The 23,301-nt window shown below is 38.7% G+C and overlaps 1 protein-coding gene across 1 annotated transcript; it reads left to right on the plus strand.

Annotated features, from left to right (window-relative positions):
- The first annotated feature begins 249 nt into the window (after nt 1-249).
- Nucleotides 250-6,224, plus strand: LOC124138435 (CD209 antigen-like protein A). Its single transcript, XM_046505073.2, has 3 exons — nt 250-542; nt 3,170-3,355; nt 5,643-6,224. The coding sequence occupies exons 1-3, from the start codon at nt 284-286 to the stop codon at nt 5,852-5,854; spliced, it is 657 nt and encodes a 218-aa protein (XP_046361029.2). The 5' UTR covers nt 250-283; the 3' UTR covers nt 5,855-6,224.
- Nucleotides 6,225-23,301: the final 17,077 nt, after the last annotated feature.

Consider the following 23,301-nt stretch of genomic DNA (forward strand, 5'->3'; position numbering starts at 1 on the left):
CAAAGCATTTATACTTGTTGATAACTGACAATTGAAAGTTTATTCCGTTTGAAATATAATCACTTGTAAGCTAAGTATTTCATTTATCTAGATGGGCGTTTGAACGTAAAGGCGCACCAATGCATACAGTTTCATTCTCCAATTGCATGGATAACATCTGCGGAAGCATTGACAAAAATCGATTTAATTAATACTGCTTTGAATAATATATGCATGTTTTCTCCTGTCAACTAAAGGTCTGTCATTCTTAGAGTAGGGCGACAAGAACAGGTTATCCTGAAAGATGTCTTGTTTTCCATGTGTGTCGGTTAACTACATTGTGGGCTTTACTGGAATGATAGTTTCTGACGCCATCCCAATCAACGCATCTGTGTCTCGTGTCCAATGTGCGGGGCTGTGTTGGGAGGACTTTAGATGTAACTCTTTCTTCTATAACAAACATGACAGGTACTGTTACCTCTCCTACACCATCAAGGACCGGGTGTACCATCGAGTGGAACTGAAAGAAGCAGAAGGCATTGGCTACTATCTTATTGATCAAGGTAAGTGTAACTGTTTTTATTTTTCGCTAACTGTAATGTTATTTCTGGTCAGGGGCCTAAAATGACAATAATTTTCGAGTGCGGAGGAATGACGGATTATCTGTCCCAGGTGAAATAAAGGTTTTAAGTCACATTCAACATTTATTTCATGTGGGACAGATAATTTGTCATTCCTTTTCACGAGTAGTTTATTGTTTTTATTACCCATCGTCACGTTTTAAAATGAGAAGCTTAAAAGACAAGAAACAGTTTATTCTTATAACAGAGACGGGGTCGCATTTCATTATATTCATACTTGGTGAACAGCATCGAATCCGTGGAATTTTACCTGATCACACAGTCAGCACTCAACATTAAGATTCAGTGAATGCGAAATAGTTCGTTTGAGTGGCATTAATTTTTCGACAATTTCAGTAGTGTAATGAATTTTGATGAAAAATATAGAGTTTGATTGATGTTTATTAGTACCACAATGAATAAAAAATGACTTATTATTATTGTTTATACAAAATTCAAACAGTTGTAGTTCAAACTGTTTGCCAGTTTCTCTCGGTCGACCTGGCCGTCAGTCGCCTCAAAGTCACTAGCTCTCATGTCTACGGAACGATAACCAAAGCTTTAGTCCGTCTGCACATTCTTAACAACATCAAACTGTGTAGACTGATTCTACACAAGAAAGGTATATTTGACAGACTTTCAAGTGAGCTTGTACAATTTAAAAAAACAACAGTAACTATTTCAAACTGGAACATTAGAATTTGCGCACTCTCCAGAACCAACCACAGAATTTGCAAGATCTTGGCACCATTTTGCAGCAACAATGGCGTCGTCTTCCCAATCATGTGTTCACAAGCATCACAAGGTCCATGCGGAGGCGTTGTGTGGCAGTTGTCAACGCACATTGGTCATACACACTACTGAACTTGTGTGCCATCAGATTCTCGTGCTTGGGACTTATGATTTAAACTGTTGATGTCATTACCGAATACCGTAGGTGCTTGGAACAAATTATGGTTACCACCGTTAATTAAAATCCTTCTTTGGACATTGTGAAGTTTTTAATTTGACTCAGTATACATAAAAACATACAACATGATCAATGTGATTTGTTGGATAAGGGGATTGTGTATCTATGCATTGATTCCTCACCTGAAGAAAATGAATCCAATAAATAAGATGAACAATTGTTTTCACATTCCTGTTTTAATACAGTATGTCTGCGCATGCGTTAAACGCACATGGCAGTCAGGTACTGTTTACCCCAAACAAATTATGCAATCATAGGCTTCTGATGAATAACCATTTCCTTACAACCTGATAGTATTCTGACGTCATGTTTATAACACAAATCTGTTCTAAGAAAACAGCATAAATCAACTTGAGGGGGTTTCAATCTAAATTCTTGTTATAACTGATAATCTACCATGATAATCATACTACTATCATAAAACAGCTTAGTCATGCTTTTACACATTAAGCGACTGTTGTAACCTCCCTTGGGAGTGTATTTGAAAATGCTCCAACATCAACGAGAGGCCATACATATTCATCACAAACGACCCCAACACCATGGTCCAATAGTGATAGAGCGGGAGAGGTCAGCATTTAACAACAAAGAAACAATCACATAATTCAATAGTGCAAGTGCACGTGTAAGCTCATATTCGTCGAAAGTTTTATTGGATCAATGAACCTCACCATAATTTCTTGTTCTTTGATGTATTTTATTTGGCTATGATGACGTGAAGAAGACGCTTTTGGATTGACTATTAGAAACTTTGGATTTTGAGCGGTGTTTCGGAAGTCAAAATGTCTCGCATCTGCTGGGGTATACTCAATTTGTGACTGTAGCTACTAGCGATTCGCGATTTTCTGTCATATTAATGTGAAGCGACTATGCTGGACAGTTCAAGCAAATGTTTTATAACTCATTCTGCGTCCATTCAAATATTATTTTTAACATGGGGAATTGTCAGTATTTTAAATACACGGGACTAGGGTTTCAATATACTTTTTGAGGTTGATATTTCAACTAATGTCAGTCGAAATGACAACACATACATATATGACACCAACCCACATCAACCGCTCAATGCCTCATCCCTCACGCAGTCTTCCGCCCACTTCTTTGTCTGTTTTCTACCGAAACATGCAAAAGACAGTGGGTTGGGACGTTTGTAGCAGTGGAATGTACAATACCCATAACTTTTCTGCGGGTTGACGCGTCGTTTCACAGCTGGAAAATGTTTCGTTTGGTCATTTGACAACTCGTTGCTTTTCTATCCACATTCTGTGTTGCAAAAGGTCCTTTCACAAGAACCTTACATCACGTCTAAGTTGAGAATGCTAAAAACATATTATTTTGAAGTTCAATCAAATTTATGCTTATTTTTTTATGAGAAGTATATTACATGTATCATTGCTCCTACCAATATTTCTCGTTTCCAGCAGCACCCATCTGGCTTTTCAAAACAATTTTGTTTGCTCAACAAAAACAAGGATGGCGTTTTATTCCGAAATCTTAATTACGAATCTATTGCAATTTTCCTAAAACAGATGCTTTATTCACTTTTAGTTGTGTTGACGAACGTGTTATGATATTATCTAAAGTGTTTTGTTCCATACAGCCCGTGGTTGCAGAGCAGACTCTGGATATGACTTCTCAAGAATATCTGACCAATGCTATAGGTATTACACTGAAAAGAAAGAATGGAATGCTGCCCAACAGGAATGTACGTCTGTCAGTGCTAATTTGATTCCTATCCATGATGACAGATCACGTGACCTGATGAGATCGTTAATATCTACAGGAGGTAAGTCTCAGTGTATCTATAAAAATACCTTTATCATTAAACTGATAGTTGTATTGATGTGATAAACCAGACCTAAATATCGCGATTGGATAAATTTGCGTTTAAGCTCCAACATGGCTGTTTACTTGATAATTAAAAGTAACAAACCCTTTTTATATTCATCAGAAATCTCTGTACAATACCAAGTTGTTCACCTGAAAGGAACACAGGAATATATGACACAAGTCAAAATAGGAGAACTGCATTTAATTCACCGATGCGTCAAATTTTGGAAATGTCCTACACATGCATACCATAAAACTGTTTGAAAGCTTTACTGAGGCCATGAATGATGTAATCTTGATAAAACAATTTCTGAACAGTCCTATGGCGATCTTTGAAATCTTTGTAGAAAGAGTATGCTCAATTGTACCTCAAAGGTAGCAAAATATAAATACAGTAAACTATGGTAAAGCGAACTAAAAGGGACCTCTAAATTTTGTTCGTTTTGCTTTGTTTGTTTGTTGTTTCAACGCCGCACTCAGCAATATTCCAGCTATAATAACCGTAGTTCTTTATAAGTACATATACAGCATATATCCATCACCTGGTCGGGGCCAAAAAAACAGTTCGTCATATCCGTCAGTTCGTTATAAGGGTATTCGTTATAAACGTAGTTTACTGTAGCAAAGGCTTGAACTGTCCTTGCTTATATTTCCGATCATTTGGCACTGATAATAAAAGGGGTGATTAACTCAAATAGAGTATGTTTTCACGTTCATTACTTCATTGAGTGAAACTTTAATCAGTTGTTAAACAAACAAACCTAACATGTGCGCCCATACAATTTGACTGACTGACTGACTGACTGAGTATGGTTTTACGCCGCTTTTAGCAATATTCCAGCAATATCACACATTGTACCCATGTCGGGAATCGAACCCGGGTCTTCGGCGTGACGAGCGAACGCTTTAACCACTAGTCTACCCGACCGCCCCCCATACAATTTGACATAGGTTAACTAAACTACCGGGCAAAAGAAAGTTTTCACCGACTTCACTTGACAAAACACAAAAAACAAAGGCATATGTGAGATTTATGATGATTAATTTATAAACAGAAATCATTTTCCGTGAATTAGAATGAAAATGCATTGTAATGCCGATATTGCATTCTCCGCAATACACAACGAAAGAGTCAAGGGTCCAAATTAAAAATTATACAAATCAGAGTTCTTTGAAAAAGTGCATGAAGAGTCCAGTAATTACACAGTAGTCAGGTAACACGTCATCAATAGCGAGTGTGACCACCCTGGGCATCCATGCACGCCAACATATGCCTCCTCATTGACGTCGTCTGTCGGCGAATAACGACAACAGGAATCCTGTTCCATAAGTTCAATAGTGTCTGTTTAAGTTCCTGTCGGTTCGCTGGAGGCGGTACATGTTGTCTCAGCTGACGATCAAGATGATCCCAGATCCAAGATGAACTTCTCCAATGCAGTTTGGCGCCAGTCGCCCTCCCCTTCATCGAAAAACTCGAACTCTGCCATCGTTCCTGAACAGACAGAACCGACTTTCATCTGTAAAGAGCACTCTCGCCCAGTCACGTCGCTGCCACCGACGTACAGTTCGTGGCCATTGCAGTCTGCGTTGACGGTGTAGACGGGTCAAGGCCTTTCCACGGAAGGATAGGTAGGCTCATATACCAGCCGTACGAAGTCGTCGAAGGACTGTTCGTCCTCTGATGGCATGCCCTAGTGCTGTTGCCGCCGTTGACGTCGCCGTCACACATCTGTTTCGGAGGTGAATCTGCCGGATGTAGCGGTCTTCAGCCGGTGTTGTCACTCTCGGTCTGTCCTGTCTGTTGGTAGCGGATTATCAACTTGCTGATGGTGGTCTGGGAGCAGTTGAAGGTTCTGGCTATCTGACGTTGAGTAGCCGCCATATTGGCCATACCGATCGCTCTGTCTCGTTGCGCTTGTGTAAGTCTGGGCATATTCTTGGTGTTTTTTTGCTGACTGAATGCCTGCTCTGTCCAACGTCGGTATTTATGCCACAATCATGCACGTGCATTTGGACCAATGTCTCAAAATCACGTTTTGCACGTTTTCAACAATGCATGATTTGGAAAGCTGCGTTCGAAAATCTGCGTTGTGGTTGTGGTCATGTTGCATTTGGGCGAATGTTTTCTGTGGGGGTTCAAACCTGTACCAGCTTTTTTGCTTTTTATACAACTATTTCTAAAGTGAAAACTTTCTTTTGCCCGGTAGTTTACACAAATATTCACTGTTTACTTTGGCTTTCAGTGGTATGGATTGGATTGAATGACATCGCCTCGGAACAAGCCTGGGTCTGGGTAGATGGCTCGGCCTTGACATCAAACTACTGGAACCCAGGGGAACCATTATCTAGTCGTACAAGTAACTGTGTATGTTACAACCCACACCGCAGCCAGGGTTGGGATGACGTCAGGTGTAACAACAACTATCCGTTTGTTTGTAAATACACACTGCAGTGAAAATGGCATGGACAAGCTAAAGCTTTACGTCTACACTTATCGTAAAGCATGCCTCATTCAGAACATGTGAATATTTGTTGCTTGAAATAATCAAAGTGATCTAACCATTTAAAGTACAGTGTGTAGACTTCAATATTTATATTGATATACATTACATATATCTTTCACTAACAGAGGTTGTTGTCGCATAAGAAGCTACTTTAAATTCGAGTAGTCTGTAGACCTTCATCGCAAGGGACAAACTGAAAGTTTCAGCTTAGCAATTCATGAACCATTGAAATTTGTATGTACCTGTTTTGTTAACCTTCCCCTTGATTATACATTAAAAATATTATGGTAATCTGAAAGAGCCATTTGTTGAAACCTGTTCATGGATTACACACATGTTGACAAGATCAGTAAGTAAACACATAATCTTTGTACTAATGATTCTGTTTATTAAATGAGTAATTGTGATTTTAGCAATATTACAACACCAGAAGTGGGCTTCACACATTGTACCAATGAAAATGTATCTATATTTGTCAATATTGTCAAAAGTTGATACCCCAGTAAATACTTGATCATGGAGTATTTCCAATGCATTTATTTTGATTGTAACAGGTGCTGTACACCTACACCTTTCTAAATTTACAAGGTTTGAATTACTGCCTTAGAAAGGTATGTCTACTTGAGGATATCAAGGGTATGCATTTGAATAGTTGTTATATGCTCATATTACCGCTACTGAATCACGTCGATCATAGATGTTTTCACTAAGTGAATTATTGGGTTCATGTTGTGTTTTCGCATATGGTGATTTGTATGCCATCAAGGCTCATATGACGTCATAAGGCCCGTCTATATTAATATTCTCTGCTATTTCTGGAAACTAACGGCCATGTAGGATGGATTGGGGTGATCTGGTCTGCGTACTCTGCCTGGAGTGTGTGTTCATGAACATGTGCCAATTAACTTGATACATTCTTGCCCATGAAATGCTTGGATTACGTGCCTGTCTCATTCCAAAATGCTGATCACATGATCTCCAACCCATCCCATCATGTTGTTGTGCTGCCCATCTGAATGGTATGCATATACTAAATCAGATCTTGGTGTTTTTCAGGCATCCTTTCCAGATAAACGAGGAAGCATGTAGACCATTCCTCAATTGGACTAACGTTGGCTAAAAAAGTTCAATACCACCTCCGTACCACCCCTGCTATTCATTGTAACCAATATTACTGAAATCAATGTACTCTGAATTCAAGATTCTTACTTTCAGTGATTGTTGCAATGTGAGTGAGTTCAAATTTAACGTCGCATCAGCATTATTGCAGCCATATAGCGACGGGACGAAGTTAACATTCACAATTGTGTCATTTATGCAACGTCATATTGACAGACAATTTATGAAACATATTTGAACATAACAATATCATGTATACAATTTTAAAACGCGGGCTAAGGCCACAAGTTACCAAAGCTAGACCACCTCACTTCCTGCATGACACCCCAGAAGAATTTTCGTCATCACTTTAGCTACTGGTGGTTGTGTACAATACAAGCCAATATTAAAAAATACTCAGCAATCAGATGTCTTAAAAACACGATTGATGATAGTTACATCGATAATGATAGGATTACATGTCACACAAGGGGGCAATAATGTTACTGTACTTCAACCTCCTGCACAGAGAATTGAGTAATATAAGTTGATAATAGCATCACAATAAATTTAAAAGCAAGCGTTTAATTATTCACATACATGTTTAAAATGTATAATACAGACCTATTTCTTTCAAGTAAATCAAGATGAGATGCCCGCTGACACGGAAAAAGAGATCTTTCAGATTTACACTTGACGGTGAACTTTTCATCACAAGGGATACTTTTAGGAGGTTCGTCCTCATCTGTCTTGGGCAGATATTCGTGGATGAACCGACTGTAAAACGACCTCGTCATGTCTTGACTGACAACCAAAGTAGGTATGACCGATTGTTGGTTTGCTTCCTACATTGGTGTCCCACTTCTTTTGCATGAGATCCCGAGTATATAACTCTTGATGGTTTGTTTGACATCACCGTACGGGATAAGTATTTGAGATAATACTTTGTCAAGGGCTTTGAGTAATCGGTTATGCCTACATGACTTGGTAACCAGCAAAAGACGACGTCGCATTTGCCAGAAGAATTATCATTATATAGTTCTAAAGTGTCTAGTATAACAGGATGATTTAAGGACACACTTTTAAGTGCGCGAAGGCATGGCAATGAATTGGAGAAGATGATGAAAGTTTTTGATTGGTTTTGTTGTTGAATATAGGTCAAAGCTGTGAAGATAGCTTCTGCCTCAGCAGTGAAGATTGAACTATTACCTGGGATTCTTGGGGAGACAGTTCTGGATCCAATGATGGTGGCACTTGCAACTTTGCCACCATCCTTGGACTCTCCTGTAAAAATGGCTCTGTGAGAATTGTATTTTGTTCGTAATTGGTTATATGATTGCTGATGAACCAAAAGCTTTGTTTCGGACTTTTTGATCTGGGTGAGGATAAGGTCTGCTTCTGGCTTCACCGTCTGCCAGGGAGAAGACAGACGACGGTAAGGTGTTATGATATTTAGATCTATTTCAGCTGCAGTGATATGTGGTGGAATTTTTACTCCAAGGGGTGGAATCAAGTTGGACAGATTTCGAATCAGGTGTTCCTATTGAGGCTTGAAAACACAATTGTATGCTTGATTTGATTTATTTGAATGCAATTTAGTAATGTATTGCAGTGAATAGTTAATGTGGTGCTGTGCGAGTTAAGGTTCATCAGTCTCCACATATAAACTGTCCACGGGAGAGATCCTAAAAGCTCCAAGACAGAACCTTAGGCCTTGATGGTGTATTGTATCTTTTTTTTCTAACTTGCTTTTGTAAGCTCTACCAAAGACAATGGCACCATAGTCTAGTTTGGAGCATATTAATGGTCTGTACAAGTGAAGGATGGTGGTCTGATCCCCTCCCCACTCGGAATTTGAAACGACTTTTAACAAGTCGAGATCCTTCAGGAACTTTGACTACAGACATTTGATGTGTGGCGCGAATGTGTCAGAGCTGTAGCTGTCCTTCTTTTGTATTCTTATTCTTACCTTGATAAGAAATGTTGAAATAGTCCACAAAAAGTGAACAATCAACGCTATTGCTTCATACTTTAGCGAGACAATTAATTTTGATGCTATTCATATTCTCTAGATCGAAAAAGATCGATACAGAACGTTGTTTGTTGACAATGAATTTTTAATGGATGATTCCAAACGCACCAAAGATTCAATGGTACTTCTGTGTCACTCAGTAGGTTAAAGTTCTTCAGGTACCAGACTAATAGAATGTTGACCATGCGTTCCATGGTTTTACAGCTAGTTAATGATATCGGACGGTAATAGGATGGATCTGTATGATCCCGTCCATGCTTTGCAATAGGAATAATAATTGCATTGTTCCATGAAGGAGGGAAATTTCTGGTTGTCAATATTTCACCAAATATACCCTCTTCAAAGAAAGAAAGGCATAGGTGTTTTGAGAATTCCGATCAGATTTTTTCCCCCGCAATCGTCATAAAGACAATTCTCATGTTTGATTCCTGTTAATCATGTCATGTTTGTTGTGCATTGCGCGCAAACAAAATGTTTTTGTAAACGTTTATCAGCAAAAATGCAAAGGATGCACGGAAATTGCTTTCAGAAAACAATTTAAGCACCATGCACGTGGAAACAAGAGTAGAGACACTCACTATAAAAGACCGTACAAAAATCATCAGTTCATTACGAATTTTCTGACGTGAACGGAGATCGAAAAATGCCAAGATTAACTGCAGCTGACCGAAATTTCGCCATTGGACGTTTGGAAGCAGGGGAGTCCCAGTCTGCTGTTGCAAGACACTTCAACGTCCACCAAAGCACCAAATCTCGACTATGGGATCGATATACCCACACAAATGCGACTCAAGATCATCCCAGAAGTTGAAGACCAAGGGTGACCGCCCCTACTCAGGATCGGTACATCCGGTTGCATCACCTTTGGAATCGATTTGCTACAGCAACGGACACTGCATGACAAGTGCCTGGTATGCGAAGAATTTCCGACCAAACAATCAGAAATCGTCTGAGGGAAGTGGGAATTCGACCTAAAGTTGGATCTGTCTTGCGACGTCTACACCGTCAACGACGTGTCCGTTGGTGCAACAGAGTACAGGCATGGGATCTCCGGAACTGGCGACGCGTTTGGTTCAGCGATGAATCACGTTTTCTTCTTCAAAGACGGGATGGAAGATAATGTGTATACTGACGCCGACATGAACGTTTTGCGCCGAACTGCGTTCGGCAGGTGGACTGATTAGGTGTGGGGAGCCATATCCTACACGGGTAGATCACAGTTAGGGGTTGTTCAGGGCAATCTTACAGCAAACCGATACATAGACCAAATTCTCCTCACCTCCTCCCAACTTAGGACCGCCAGAGGGAGCTGTTCCAACATGACAACACTCGACCCCACACAGCATGTGCAATTTCCTTCTTAATGAGAACATCAATGTCCTTCCATGGCCGTCCAAATCGCCTGATCTCAACCCGATTGAACATTTCTGGGACGAACTTGATCGACTCGTTCGTCAACGTCACCAGGCACAACTCGACAACGCCTTACGGGAGGAATGGCGAAGAATTCCCCATGAAAAAATCCGAAGACTTGTGCAATCTGTGCCAAAGAGGTGTCGAGCAGTGACGGCTAAAAGAGGTGGTGCGACCAGGTACTGAGCATGACGCCCCCTTGTGGCTACACATGTGCAATGACTGAACTGAATTAATGCTGACAATGACGACAATGCTTTTGTCGATCACTGTGTCTAATTTCATTTGATTGTGTTCACGCATATTTTGTGTAGATAATTTTACATCCGCTTATTGAATATCCATATTTTTTAACAATGCGTTTCTTTTGTTTTGAAGAGTGTATTAAGTAACATTTCCAAACATGAATCGGGCAATTTTCATGAGCTGATAGTGGTCGGTGTCGGCTCCTGGTGCAGTGACATGAGCTTGCATTAGGGCAGTATGTAATCATTGGAGTGTTAATGATTCATTATAGTCCTCACCATTAGCAGAGTTAAAATTTATTTTAAAAATTTCCTGCTGTTTTCGAAACTTTTGAAATTGAGGATTATGGTTTAACGATGAGGAATGTTATGCCAAAGTGTCACTAAGTGTGTTCGCAATTTCAGACTTAGTAGTTAAAAGTGTATTACCATCTTTGAGATAGCGAAGTCCAGATTTTGATCCTTTGCCCTTAATCTTTTGAATCATGTTCCACACCTTGGACATTGGTGTGGGGGAATTGATTTTGGATACATAGTTCCTCCAGGATTGACGTTTATTCTGTTTTAAGGTACGTCTCGCTTTGGCGCCCGTGATTATAATGTTATTCAAGTTGTGGACAGTTGGAAGTCGTCGGAAATATTCCTCAGCTTTCTTCCTATTTTTTATAGTTTGTTTACAATCATTATCAAACCATGGTTTACGTATATGAGGGTTTGCAGAGGACTTAGGAATGCTTTCGTTACCAATAACATTTAAGATATATCTGAAAAAAGCTGTATAGGATCAGGAACATTACTGAAACTGTCAGGTTCTAGTTTTTCAGTACATAGTATTTGGAATAAAGACCAATTGACCTTTGTAAAGTTCCACCTTGTTGAAGGTGGCTCGTCAGGCAGATTGATAGTTATAAGTATTTTTTGAAAATGGTCACTTCCACAAATGTCATCGTGGACTGACCATTCGAATTCATTTAAGATATTTGAATCTGTCAGTGAAATATCTAGGGCAGAGTATGTGCCAGTGCCAGGATGCAGATAGGTATTAGAACCATCATTAAAGATGCATAAATCATTATTTGAGATAAAATCTTCAAGGACATTTCCCTTATTATTTGTATCAGTACTCCCCCATAGGAGAATATGACCATTGAATTCTTTTACAGCATCTGATGTTCCATCATCATGATGGAATTTTACTGAAGCCAACTGGGCGTTATATGAAGTCCTTTGTTCTTACAAACTAAAACCTGAAGTTTTTATTGATGTTCCCGACCCGATACAACTTTTCTTTGATGAACTGAATAGTATACCTGATCAATGTATTCCGGAGTCCTCGTCAGATCCTTACATATGTAAACCATGGTTCGACATGATTGCAAACAAGCTAGGAAGGCACGGGAAAAGGCTACAAAATATTTCCGACGCCATCCAATGATCCATTATCTCAATAAATTCAATAAATTCAAAATTGTAAATGCTAAAACCTGGCGCACTTTCAAACAAAACAAACGCCAATCTTGGCAAAATTATGTACGTCCGTATGTAATTCATGGACGCCTACGTCCAAGGTATGGATAATGATTAAAAAATAAAAGGTTAGGGTACTAAATGAAGCACACACTATCTCAAAGATGGGGATCAATTGCTAACTGACAAATCAGATATTGCAAAAAAACTTGGTGAAACTCTTGCTGAACATTCCTCTTCGTCTAACTATGTCCCTCAATTTAAAAAATACGAAAAGCTACAGGAAAGGAAACCTTTAAATATTAGTTCAGATAATGGGGAAGATAACAATGAAGTCTTTTCTATTCATGGGCTCCATACTGCACTTTGGCAAGCTCATTATACTGCTGCTGGTTCTGATAATATACATTATCAACTCTTAAAACATTTACCGCAATCCTGTTTAGAAACCCTTTGAAAATATTTGATAAACTCTGGAGAATTTCCTTCTTCGTGGCGTGAAGCTATCATTGTTCCCATACGTGGTCATACTGACCCTTCCAATTATCGACCAATTTCATTGACTAGGTGCGTTTGCAAAACCATGGAACGCATGGTCAATAATTGATGAACTTGGTACCTAAAATCCAATAACTTAATCACCAATATTCAGTGTTGTTCTCATAAAAATCACTGTACCATTGACGATTTAGTTCGATTGGAGTCATTCGTTAAGAATTTTATTATAAACGAAACAACATGCAGTGTCTATTTTGTTCGATCTAGAAAAAAGCACTGCATGGAACCACGGTATTTTAAAAGATTTTACATGATTTTGTATTGCGAGGCTGTTTGCCTCAATTTATATCAAAGTTTTTAACTAACAGGCACTTTCAAGTCTGCGTGGGTTCTACCCTGTCTGATTATTATGATCAGGATCAGGGTGTCCTACATGGCAATATTTTTTCTGTCACTTTGGTTAGCATCAAAATCAACAATTTATCAAAGGTTTTAAACGATTCAATTGATGGATCGTTGTTTGTGGATGATTTTAATTGATCTTGTCGGGGTAAGAACATGCATACGTTTGAGAGGCAAATGCAATTGTGTTTAAATCAAATCCATAAATGGTGTCTTGAAAATGGCTTTAAATTTTCCCAATCCAAAACTAACTACTGTATTCATTTTTGCAGAAAATACAAACCTCACAAAGACCCAGAACTAATATTAGATGAAAACCCTATCAAGGTTGTAATAGAAGCGAAATTTTTGGGTATAATTTTCTATCATCATTTAACCTTTTTAGCACATATAAAATACACCAAGAATAAATCCTGAAGGTCCAAGATTTATTAAAAGTTGTCTCTAATTCCAAGTGGGGAGGGGGGCCGAAAACCTTCCTCCAACTATACAGAGCTCTTATCTGTTCTAAACTTGGTTACGGCTCCATCATCTGTGTTCGGTGGCCCATACCCGCCATTGGTGAGATCATTTTTCACTGTATGCCTGTATATTTTATCTGGCGGCCGCCAGATACTTCCACTGGTGAGATCATCGATCATTCACTGTATGCTTCTATATTTTATCTGGCGGCCGCCAGATACTTCCACCAGTGAGATAAAATATAGAGGCATACAGTGAAAAATGATCTCACCAGTTGCGGTTAGGGCCACCGTAGCCATCCCACAGACACCGGCGCATCAATTTATCTTTACAGTATATCTCTACATAACGTTCTACTAAATCCAATCCAGCATATGACTGTGTTTGTAATCCTCTTTACAATAATCTCTACAATAACAAGACAGCTTTTATTCCCCCCACTTGGAATAAGAACACAATCCGATGTTTCTGCTGCTCAAATCAGTCTTGAAAACACAGCTCCCACTCGGCTGTTCACTTCTCCACCATGGCATTATTGAAGCCAGAGGTGGACCTAACATTAACTTAACTCAACTAATTTATCAACAGCAATATAATGAATTACCAAACACAAACGATATGTAATATATACTTACAGATGGATCCAAAGACGGTGATGCTGTTGCCAGCGCCACTGTCATTTGATCCAGAACTATCTCAACCAGAGTACCAGATGAGCGTTCTATTTTACCATGTGGATTATTTGCTTGTAGTATATGGGCTAAACTGTCACCAAAGGAATACGAAATGTTTGAAATTATTCAACGTTATTTTTGTAAAAAGATTCAAGGATTGTCTAGATGCACTCCTTCCGTCGTCACCAGAGATTGTTTGGGTTTAATTTCTCTCCAGGCGTACATTGATCAACAAGCTCTCTTATTCCTTGGAAGACTATGTAATAGTGACATTAACTTTGCATTTAAAAGACTATTGCAGCACAGACTTGTTCAGTATGAACTCGACAAATTAAAGAAAAAGATGATAAATGTAAAATGTCACCCTATGCCACATGCTTTCATTAGTAAACAAGTATGAACTCAATAATGATATGCACTACCTATTCTCATTTCCCCCCAAAACATGCATGGGCGTGTCGATTTAAAGAACAAATAATCGTATCAGAGATTCATTCAAGAGAAACCTAAAAGAAAACCTCTTATACGATCATCTAAGGTACACAGACTTTGGTTACTAACGATTGAAAGGCCGGAAGACTTCTATGATTTAGCATATTTATTGTGTCCTAGCACCAACAGTATACATTCTGATGAATGTTAATGCGGCACATTTGCTCAACGGGTTGCACACGAGGGTCCAGTCTAGCCATTGTGAGTGAGTGAGTGAGTAAGGTTTTACGCCGCTTTTAGCAATATTCCAGCAATATCACGGCGGGGGACACCAGAAATGGGCTTCACACATTGTACCCACTAGCCATTGTGGCTACCCGTCAGTAGTGAATTTAGAAGTGAGTTTACTGCTAGGAACCCCCCGAGTTGACACGATTCTCACGGGTTGCTAAGTGTTCGCCATTAGTGAAGTGATTGTTTATGGATTGCGGACATATTCGTTTTAAGTTTTGCCCACGTGAGTCATTGCAGGCGACTGCAAATAAAACGTTTTTCGTTCGCCAAATTTATGCTTTAGATTTACAATTTTGATAGAACAATCACCACTACTTATGGCTTATTATTTCACGTAGGAATGTGTCACATTTCCCCACACTCCATTTTCTGTTTGGTATTTTGTAAGAATTATTAAGAGAAATCACGAATTCTAAGAGGATATTGGAAATGAATAGGAACAGCCATGTTGTCTCACTGTTGATAGAATTTGAGATCTTCTCAATCACCGGGTGTAACCATGTAGACAGAATCTCGATAGGGTTTGTGGTTTTTACATTTGCCCAATGACCATGGTGTGTATTGCTTGGGATACCAAAGGTGACAGTTTACTATTAGAGAAAATTGGTGGGGAGTTCTTATACCGTGTTGATAGGATGTCTTTATGATTTTAATCTTTTCTTTCTCTGTGGGTAATCCTTTCAAGTTGATGGAAGGAAGTCACTCAATCAGGTCATGATAATGGTTATGCGCAAGGCTTGGGATCGCGAAAAGATCACTAGAGGTGTGGATTGTGGCTGGACATGCAGCATACAGCATTTCCAGTGTAGGCTAGCACCTCGTCTTTCTTTCACTCGGTATTACAAAACCTTGATATGCAAGGCTACGGCCGCCACGCCATTCACAGGTGCATTTGTCTATTTACAATGACGTTGTTTTGCGTTCACAGCATGTATATACCATCTTGCTGATTACTTGTTAACTGGTCACTGCAAGTGACTTAATTATTTAAATTTCAGTGAACTGAGATTATTCACATGTTAGCTTCCATAGGCTGTGATGGATACTTGTAACACCCTCAGTTGAGTTTACTCACTAACTACTGTGAGCGTTTTCGGCATGATTTCTGTGCTTGTATAAACACAGTAACTGCTAAAAGCGGCATAAAACTATGCTCACTCACTCACAGTAACTGTGAATCCTCTGCAGTGTGCTGGCAAATTGGGGATAAACCTGTGATGATCAAACTTAGTTAGAAACCTTGTTTATCTGTGACATTTTCCAACTGGTGACATCTTAGTAAACTTAACAAGTGATGATTAATTTTAATAATCATAGTATTATAGTTTATTAAATTATAAATAAAACGTTAATAAAATTATGCTATACTCTCTTGAAAAATGTATTGTCTGTGGGTAAGTTTAAATGTCAGCATTTTTTCAGTTTTGTTACGGTGAAATAATTGCCAGCTTTTTGGACCACGTGTAACATGGTTGCTTCTACATTTTTATACTGGTGCTTGACTGTCTCAATAGTTCATGATCAATCAGAACTCTTTTTGTGTAAACAAATCAGTCAAGTTTGCAACATTAGATGAATAAGTTGATAAATTTGGACCGCAGTTACTGATTAACAACTAAATACATTGAGACAGGAGGGAGTCGATATATAACAAAAGCTATGGTCCTGTTTAGACGATTGACAGTTAGAAGGTTGGAGTAAATGACCCTATATGTAGGGTCAATAAATAATCTATCCTGCTGCCTATGTAACTTAAACATATTGATGTGTGATCTTCATATGCCACGGTCTGTGGCCAGAAAAGCAAATAAAGTTATGTCTTATGACCTCTATTATCCTAACAATCAATCAATCACTAACACCCTTGAACACAGCCTTCATTCAATCCGGCTTGCATGTCATCCGGTTGTTCGCCAGACACTATAAACAACATTGATTTCATAAGCATGATTAAAGATATCTGTTACACCTTTGCAAAAAGTACCGTTACACAGGATAAATATATATTAATGACCTTATGTAATGAATGTTTAATGCCGCCCAACTAGGGATGCAAGTGATGCATGGCGTATTGAACAATCTTCATCACTGCAGGATGGGCCCGATATATTGTGCAATAAATTGTTGATAATGCATGTCTGACAGCAAGCCATTACAGGACACTTCCCTGAATCTAAGCAAAGTATTTTGAAAATTGTTTGTAAGTGGAGCACAATGTGTCAACATACATGTATATTCTATGCAGACTTATGCATATTCTGGTTGATATATTTGTCTGGGCACATTTGTAGAAACAGGATGACATTGCATTGGTCAGTTTTCCGATACGAATTCTACACCTTGGATTCAGGGATTGGATCTATGTTTGTCGTACGAGTCTACTTCGAGGATCGGGAACAGTATTATATGTCAGATGTTCATAACATCAATCACTTGATTGTCTGTTCAAGGTTCGTAACTTACAGGCCGCCGTTATCAAGCTGCATTGCAGATTTAAACAACAAACAAACGATACGAGTTATACAACCCATATATCACAATCTTTACTCATACAACCTAATGTCATTGACCCATTCTGTATATTAGAGTTTCTGTAACTACCATATCGGCTTTAATCAACTGATGTTCTGGGGGTATTGATCTACTTCAGAGTGTATGAGCCCTGGTACTGTATTTCTAACAAATTAGAATCCAAATTAGTGGTCTTTATAATTAACGTTGAGGGTACAGTTTTCATAATGCATGTTCAGGTTCATTTTCTCAGAATATCTACAAAACGCCAACGAAAGAGAACCTGCCTCGATCATCCGAAGAAAATGCTCCATTGAACGTAAAAGGTAAAAAAGCGGTGAACATGATATAAATGGATCACTGAAAATCATTAACGACACCAAGTATTCGCCAAAAATAAAAGCGACAAAACGCTTTTCCATATTCATATGAAATTTTTCATAAGAAATCTGACCCGTGAAGATTGCCGTAAAAGGCGACTATGCTTGTCGTAAAAGGCGACTAACGGGATCGGGTGGTCAGGGTCGCTGACTTGGTTGATACAGGGCATCGATCCCAATTGCGTCGATCGATGCTCATGATGTCAATCACGGGATTGTCTGGTCCAGACTCGATTATTTTACAGACCGCCGTCACATAGCTGGAATATTGCTGAGTGCGGCGTTAAACAACAAACAAACAAACAAACAAATCATAAGAAATCTCTACCAGAAAAGAGACAATTGCACAGTTCCGACCATATCAAAAGCAAGCAAAACAAACCTTTAATGGTGACGTGAATACCACATTTATTAACGTGTTCTTACTTTTACGAGATTCAGAGACTAATCCATAAAGTTGAACTAAATTCTGTTCCTAATGAGGCAGCGATCGATCATGATCACAGAACATCGAGTATCAACAGTTCCCATAAGAAACGCTGTACCTAATGATGTTTATGTTCATGACATTGACAGCTGATCAGAGCCCCCGTACCACAACACGATCATAGCGCAACGGCTGTCCTAAGCCAGTGCTAAAACATGGGAACTACGATCGTCTTAGCGCTGAGACCGCTTTGTTGAACAGGGCCTAGGAATGTCCGCAAAACAATTTGGCGAGTGGGTGATTTTGATTTTACGCTGCGTTGAACAGTATTTCAGTTATTTTATAGCGAATCGGTGAGTGAGTGTGGTTTTACGCCGCTTTGAGCAATACGCTGACGCTATTATAATGTTCATGTATTGCATGTGTTGATAAACCACACTGACGCATATACATTTTTGTAGATATCAAACTTTCTAGTTAATTGTGGATACACTGGGCACACATACATAACAAAACCCCGTGACCGATGAATTGGTGCCTTGATATGCAACAAGAAAGAATCGTGTTTATTTCCAGGCCATCCTGATCATCGTTTAAAACAACCATAGCATGGGCTAGAGGCAGGATCAAAGGCGCCGCCCAGCATTTATTACACAACAAACCGGGTTGTCCGTTTCGCTTTGAACCATTTCCCGTCCCTGTCGGTAGGGGTTATGTTGCGCACATAACTGTGTCCAGTCTACCGCGGGGTTTGATGCTGTGTCATGTGTCGAAAGGTTTTGTGATAGTTGTGCAAATATCCGTTGTTTATCGTATATGTTTGTTACTAACTATCTGCTAGAAGAAAACGGATATTACCAACAGTAAGTCAGCCGACAGGAAGTTCCACTACCTGCTACATTCCTTATATAAGCTAAACGGTCCTGTTTGTGTGTACCAGACGTAACATCGGAAGACTAATAAAGTCAATTTTAAGACAGTACAGTCTATGGAGTCGATAGATAATATATCCAGAACGCATCTACTGTGTATAAGAGGATGTCTATGACCTGAAATGTTATAACGTTAGATCGCGAGGGCGAAACATTAAAGTAGATACACCAGAGTTGGGACACTAGCTGTGTAGACATGCGTTTTGAAATCAGTCACTGACATGAGACATGAAGTTAATTAAACACACAATTTTAATTTCATATAAAGCATTTTGAGAACTGGAAAGCCAATATGCATGCATTACACGCCTTCACTAACGGAAGCAATTTATAGATGATATAGTATATGTTTAATATAATCTTAACACATGTATATCAACAATATGCAAATAAACCATGGAAAATGCTTTGTTGCACGTTAATAATTTTTTGTTTTCACTTTGACATAATATATCATAACAGAGTAAGAGAAGGATTGAGATTCCTCTTGAAAGTACTTAAATAACAACTGTTGTTTACTGAACAGAGAGGTTTTATGATATAAAAACAGTGACTGGTATTTTCTTCTCTTATTTTCCAATGTAGTTCACTTCAAATTTCTTCTCTTTTTCTTAACTGTTAAGAAGAACGTTACCATGATCACAAGGTAATGAGCCTGTTGAATGTTACCCTAAGTTATCTATGGATGTTATCTACAGGTTCAGCCATTTCCAATTTCCTCCACTAGTTTTGGAAACGTTCTGGAAAATATTTCCTCATCTCCCTTAATCCCATCTGTCATGCATGCAAAACATATACTTAGTGAGATCTTTATATAATCCATACGATCAACTAATGTGCATTCATTAAGCTATTCATGGGTGTAGCTAATAGTTCCTTTGATTGTTATGATTTAACACACACATTTATGTACAGTTTGACAGATTATAAAAATATGAATATCAAAATTCATCACCACTTGCCAAGTTCACTAAAACGTCACCAGCGGGAAGTTGTCACAGATGAACACGGGTGTTAACCAAGTCTGATCTTCTTTTACCATGGAATGCATGAACTGGTTGAGTGACTTCTTTCCATCAGAATTACATACAGAGAAAGAAAGGGCCAAAACTCCTGAAGATATCCTGTATACATGGTATTAAGTATTCACTACAACTTTCCCTAAAAATATAATGTTACCTTTGACATCACTAAGCACCAATACGCAGCAGGACCATTTGGGCAATTGTAAAAATCACAACCCCTAATGTGAAACCCTCGGTGATTGTTGAGATAACAAATCCTATCTGCAGTCAGACAACAAGACAGTCTATATTAATTTGCAACATCCTCCAGTATCTTATTTTACTGTTAAAAAGAGTGTTGAAATATGGTAATGTGTCAAACGTATTTAAATTTATCTTCGCACGCAGCGCTTGTTGCATTAACATTCATATATTATCATCATCAATATTTAGGTTTTACGTCAATTTCACAGTCCTGTATTACATCGACGGGGTAGGTCGGGTTGAATAATAGATAATATGCTTAATTGATATAAACCACCATACTTAATTGTGTGTGTGTGTGGGGGGGGTGGGGGGTGGGGGGGTGGGGTGGGGGGGGTGGGGGGGTAGGGTGGGGGGGGGTTGGGGAGAGATTTAATGTAACACATTACATTACATTATAGTATAGTATAGCTATGTTGACTATAAATTATAAATGATGTATATATGTAAATACGGATATATTAAATAGCAGGGTATAGTAATATAAACAGGCAGTTTTTCAGTATGAGGGGCCTGCTAAATCAAGGAAAACTAAAGTGAAACCTAGCTTCAACATTCACATATTTTGATGTTAACATGTTTCATAACGCCTTTACAAGAAACATATTCTCCAGCAAAAGTAATTAAGCATTAAGAAACCGGACAGACACTTTGGGCGTTCAATCCGTAATCTGTAGGTTTGTTCACAGGGACAGGACGTTGATATTTCTGAAGCATTGTCTTCACGCAGCAGCCGATAATCCATAAGCTTACTCGGTTCAACTCGCCTTATTTTTAAAAATAATCCGCGAGAGAAGTTTCAGCTCTAGTGAACAACTGCGAGAGTAGGCTTCTTTCCCGGGAATACCTCTGCCTTCTGGCTTCAAACGACCGAAAATTTATTTTGTAATCTTGGCTTAAATACATTTACACACACGCACGCACACACATAATTTACATACATACATGTAATCATACATACAGCCATACATACCATGCATACACACAGCCATGTAATATACGTTCATACTGAATAGGAAGCGTGTGTATTGATCTGCTCTCTTAGTGTCAGTCGGCATGTATCAAATCTTTATAACCGGTGAGATTGTGATAACTGTCACACCTGACTTATTTGTCTGAATGGCCCGTCTGAAAACAAGGGGTGAACCGTTACACAGTAATTCGGGGTAACGATTTTCTGTGCTATAGAATCAAAGTACCGTTGTGCTGCATGTATATGGAGTACATATATCTTACGATGATATGTTATTCTTGATATGTGGGGGCACGGGTGGCCCAGTCGTCTAAGGCGCCGCGATTCGCTGTGCCGAGTTGCGTCCCTTGGGCACGCCAGAAACCTATGATTGTGGGTTCGAATCCCGGTTCGCCCATATTATTTTTCTAGGTTTGTCAGCACCATACCCGTGCTCATGGGTTTAACCAAAGTGTCTGGCTTTCCTCCCACATTAAGCTGACACACCGCGATATAACTGGAATACTGTTAAAAGCGGCGTTAAACCCAACCCAGTCACTCACTCACTCACTCACTCACTATTCCTAATATGTACGATGTATGGCATAAGTATGTACACTTAAAAGTAGACACATCTTACCGATAATAATGACAGAGAGATAAATAAACGAAGGACGGATAAGTATTATTACCTTGGTAATTATGAGTTGCCATTTGTAAACACCTTTTCATAATATGAAAGAAATGATGGTGCAGGAAAGGACTACCAATTAACACTTTAACCATGATGCAGTCGAGTTACTTGATACAATCCACAAAGAACAATATATAGGGCGCCTATATTCTATACTATTTATTCCTTATTTCATATCAATTATTCATTTATGGATACCAAAGAATGAATTTATATCACAAATTTGATTTTAATATATCATGAAATGTCTATTACTATAGCAAATCGGTTTTTAGATATCAATAACTAAATTTATTATCAAATAATGTACTTTATCATCTAAAAAATCGAATATCGTATTGTATCTCCAGCCTTCGTCTCCGTGAACTTTATGCCCTTTTGTAACAATTCGTGAAGATAGGTACAGTATCGTTACATTTACATATATAGTCATATTCAGATGATGTCTCTACATATATGTAAGGGCAAGCTTCTTCCCTTTGTTTAATCAGTTTTCCTCCTGGCTGAAATGTGGAACATGGGCTTTAGAGTTACATATGTGTCTTGTTATCATTGTATTATAATGCGATTTGAATATTATTGTTTAATTTCGTACTTACTTGATGTTTTAAATGAGACTTCATGTTTTAATGAGACGTGTCACAACAAAATTACAATTATTGCTTGTAAGGTCAACGCAATTGACAAATACTCTAAAATATATGACAAGCAAATCATAAATGTACGTTGAAATAAATTATATTGTGAATGATGTATCAAGGATCATGAGAAAATGTATGTACAGTAGCACTGGGAATTTATTCAACAAGCCCGTGAAAACAACACTGCTTTAGCTCAATGTTTACCTGGTACTGTTTACCTCTCCTGGCGGCCATTATGCAACGGTCATCTTACGTACAACCCCGCGCTCACGTGTACAGATGTCTTTCTGTGGTACGGTAATTAGTAGAACCTTCTGCCCAAAGTGTATCCTCCATGATATAACCTACTCTCATTAATTAAATGCTGCCCTTTCCCAGCGTCACGGCTATGGAGCTGAGACCCCATGAGAAACAACCATCATAAAGTAATTAGGGTCTAATAAAAACAATGCTCTGTCAAACCTCATAAATATGATCACTGAAAGTCATACAACAGGCGTTTTATGTCAAATCACAAAAAAACCAATTTGAATAGCAATAACACTTAACAGGATCATGGATTTTCTTAACACCATC

This window comes from Haliotis rufescens, unplaced genomic scaffold (genome assembly GCF_023055435.1).
Source record: "Haliotis rufescens isolate VD_foot unplaced genomic scaffold, xgHalRufe1.0.p SCAF_8, whole genome shotgun sequence".
In the NCBI taxonomy this organism is placed as follows: domain Eukaryota; kingdom Metazoa; phylum Mollusca; class Gastropoda; order Lepetellida; family Haliotidae; genus Haliotis; species Haliotis rufescens.